We start from the raw sequence: 3096 nt of genomic DNA on the forward strand, positions 1-3096 counted from the left end.
ACAAACTTCTTACCACACTGCCATGCCATGTATACACATAGACAATCATGAGTTTTATTAAGAAAAAAAATCACATGCAATATATTTTGTGAGCTGTGACCTGGGTTTGAAATTCACAGTATTCACACACACACACACACACACACACACACACACACACATGCACACATGTACACACACACAGAATTAAATAAGTGGGTGTGTGGGATGGGTGAGTCATATTGTCATGACCAACCTGTATGTTTACATGAACAGGGCTATTGTGAAAAACATATTTCTATAGAGCAATGCACTGAAGCGAATAGAGTCACTTGAGCAGAATAGGAGTATGTGACCAACCACATGCACCTGTGATTGGAGTCGTGAATTTAAACAGGTCACATATGCGCCGCAGGTGATATGCACAGTTCTCTGTTGGCTGCTTTTAATGTTCATTCAATGAAACATGTAATATTAGTGAATCAGCTATGGGGATTTAAAAAGCACCTGTTAATCTGTTCATTCTAGACGTAGATTATAGGAACATATTGTTATGATGCCTGTGGTTCTTACATGCACCACCAAAGCTCATGTGGGCCCTGGTTGAGAGCCCCTGGTGTGAAAAAATGTTAGTCATACAGTGGTGTCCTTCATTTAGGACCTTCTGTGAAAAATGCATCCTGCCATGGGGATATATTAACCATTCTGACACCCAATGCAAGATGTTGGTTTCCTTAAGATGTGGCCTCTCCACCTTACATGCACAACAGGATCTATACTTCCACTGGCACCTGATCCCCTTCTGCCACAGTTCTTCAATTCTTAACTTATCCAACCATCTGATTTGAAGAATACACTTCAGACCAGACATGTTTTCTTTTGAAGGTCTCATAGCTTCTGCAGTGTTTTTTATTCTTTCTCCCTGTTCCTGTCCCATAGAGAAGAGTGGACTTCATATTAGAATTCAAGATATACAATTTAGTTGTTATGGTAATTTCTCTGGAAGCCTATATGTTTTTGAGAATGGTGAAGACCTCTGACTTTTCCCACTCTGGCTATGACATTTCTCCCTATGTCACCCTGTTTATCAGTTATGCTACCAAAATAAGTAGAGGAATCAAACTTCTCTATGGGCTCACCATCTATTCTGACTGGGTTGTTAGAAAAAGTGCTGACTACCATATGTTTGGTCATTCCAAACATGGACCATGGAAACATATTTACAATTAAAAGCTTCAAATCCTGCCAAATACTTTGCGGAAAATGATTATCTCCCTTATAATAGCTGCACCCATGCACACATATGCACATAGCTGCATGCACATGTACGTGCATATATATGTGTGTGTGTGTGTGTGTGACATTGTTGATAGTTGCAACACTGACAACTGGTATGTTTGACTTTGCTAATTGTATTAGCAACATTGCTAACTATATTTATAACATCAATTGGTAGATGTGAAATAGTTTGCTTGCTTTTGTGACTGTGTGGACTAAGATCCCCGTTGACAGGCCCCTGGTATTTATAGAGTATTAAACACTTTTGGTATGCAAATTAGGGACTCCTTCATAGAATATCTGCTGTATTTGTTGGGTATATAAAAATTTTGGCTGCTTGTTTCTCTGGAGACTGTCAGAATGGTGTAGATGCCTCTGATGAGAACCCCATAAAGTTTGAAAGTTGATTTTTCAGTCTGCTTCTCCATCATCATCAACACTTAACCACCATTTTCCATGCTGCCATGGCTTGGACAGCTTGACAGGAACTGGAAAGGCCAGGAGCAGCACTAGGCTTCATAGTCTGTTTTGGCTTGGATTGTATGGCTAAATGCCCTTCCTAATGCCAACCATTATTCAGAGTGCACTGGGTGCTTTTTACATGGCACCATCATCAGTGCTTTTTATGTGGCACCAATATTGAAAATATATTTTGTTAAAGTGTTTTTTCAAAAATTTACATTATTTTTTTTGTTTTTAATTATATGTGTATATTCTTTTTTTTTTCTTCTTTCTTACCTGTTGCCACCTCCAACACCACACACACACACACACATTCTCATCAACAAACACCACTGCCACCATCACCACCATCTGCCTCATTCACATTACTCTCACCACACACATTTCCATACAATCATTACTACATACACACACACACACACACACACTCGTTCCCACCCACCCCCATCACTACCACGACCACCACAAACACCTTCACTCTCAGTTCAATATTCTCCTAGGTGGAATCTTTCTGATCTTGTTAGGTGGTGCTGTGGCAGCTTTTCTCCTGAAAGACAAATTCACAGACGAACTCACAAGCATCTTCCAAGAGAATCTTATACCGAGATACACTGAAGATGATGACACGAAAAATTTAGTTAACTGGATTCAAGAACAGGTAAGTTATTTATATATGTACACACACACACACACATACATAAAATATACAGATATACGTACTGTGCCAGTGGCACATAAAAAACAGCATTCGAGGGTGACCGTTACCAGCATGTGTGTGTGTGTATATATATATATATATGTATATAGATAGGTTTGGTGGAACAAACAGAATAAAAAGAACTCAATACATGTGAATACATTTTTTTCTGTTATTTCTAATCAGTAGAAGTTAGAAATTGCCTCAAGGGCCAAGATTTTCATGTATGTCTCTTATCAAATTAAACTCTTACCTCTTGGGATTATCTCCCCTTCTCAAGAGGAGCTGGTCTTAATGGCTGTCTGGTTTTTATGATACATCTTCTAGATGCACACACAGTCACATAGTCCCGGGTTCAATCCCGGCGTACGATAGCATGAGCAAAAGTCTTCTACTATAGCTCCAGGCTCACCAAAGTATTGTGAGCGGATCTGGAATCTGGAAATTGAAAGAAGCTTGTGGGTGTGTGTGTATGTGTATGTGTATCATCATCATCATCATCATCATCGTTTAACGTCCGCTTTCCATGCTAGCATGGGTTGGACGATTTGACTGAGGACTGGTGAAACCGGATGGCAACACCAGGCTCCAATCTAATTTGGCAGAGTTTCTACAGCTGGATGCCCTTCCTAACGCCAACCACTCAGAGAGTGTAGTGGGTGCTTTTATGTGTCACCCGC

General features: G+C 39.9%; 2 protein-coding genes across 3 annotated transcripts in view; one reads left to right on the forward strand and one right to left on the reverse strand.

The window, feature by feature from the left end:
* The window catches only part of LOC106870322 (ZZ-type zinc finger-containing protein 3), a 40863-nt gene that overhangs the window by 22549 nt on the left and 15218 nt on the right, over positions 1-3096 (reverse strand). The window lies entirely within an intron of this gene.
* Positions 1-3096, forward strand: part of LOC106870317 (tetraspanin-33) — a 22008-nt gene that overhangs the window by 7336 nt on the left and 11576 nt on the right. Inside the window, exon 3 of the mRNA XM_052975636.1 lies at positions 2204-2377. Coding sequence (XP_052831596.1) covers positions 2204-2377 — 174 coding nt within the window. The remainder of the gene's footprint in view (positions 1-2203; positions 2378-3096) is intronic.

This window comes from Octopus bimaculoides, chromosome 22 (genome assembly GCF_001194135.2).
Source record: "Octopus bimaculoides isolate UCB-OBI-ISO-001 chromosome 22, ASM119413v2, whole genome shotgun sequence".
NCBI lineage: Eukaryota > Metazoa > Mollusca > Cephalopoda > Octopoda > Octopodidae > Octopus > Octopus bimaculoides.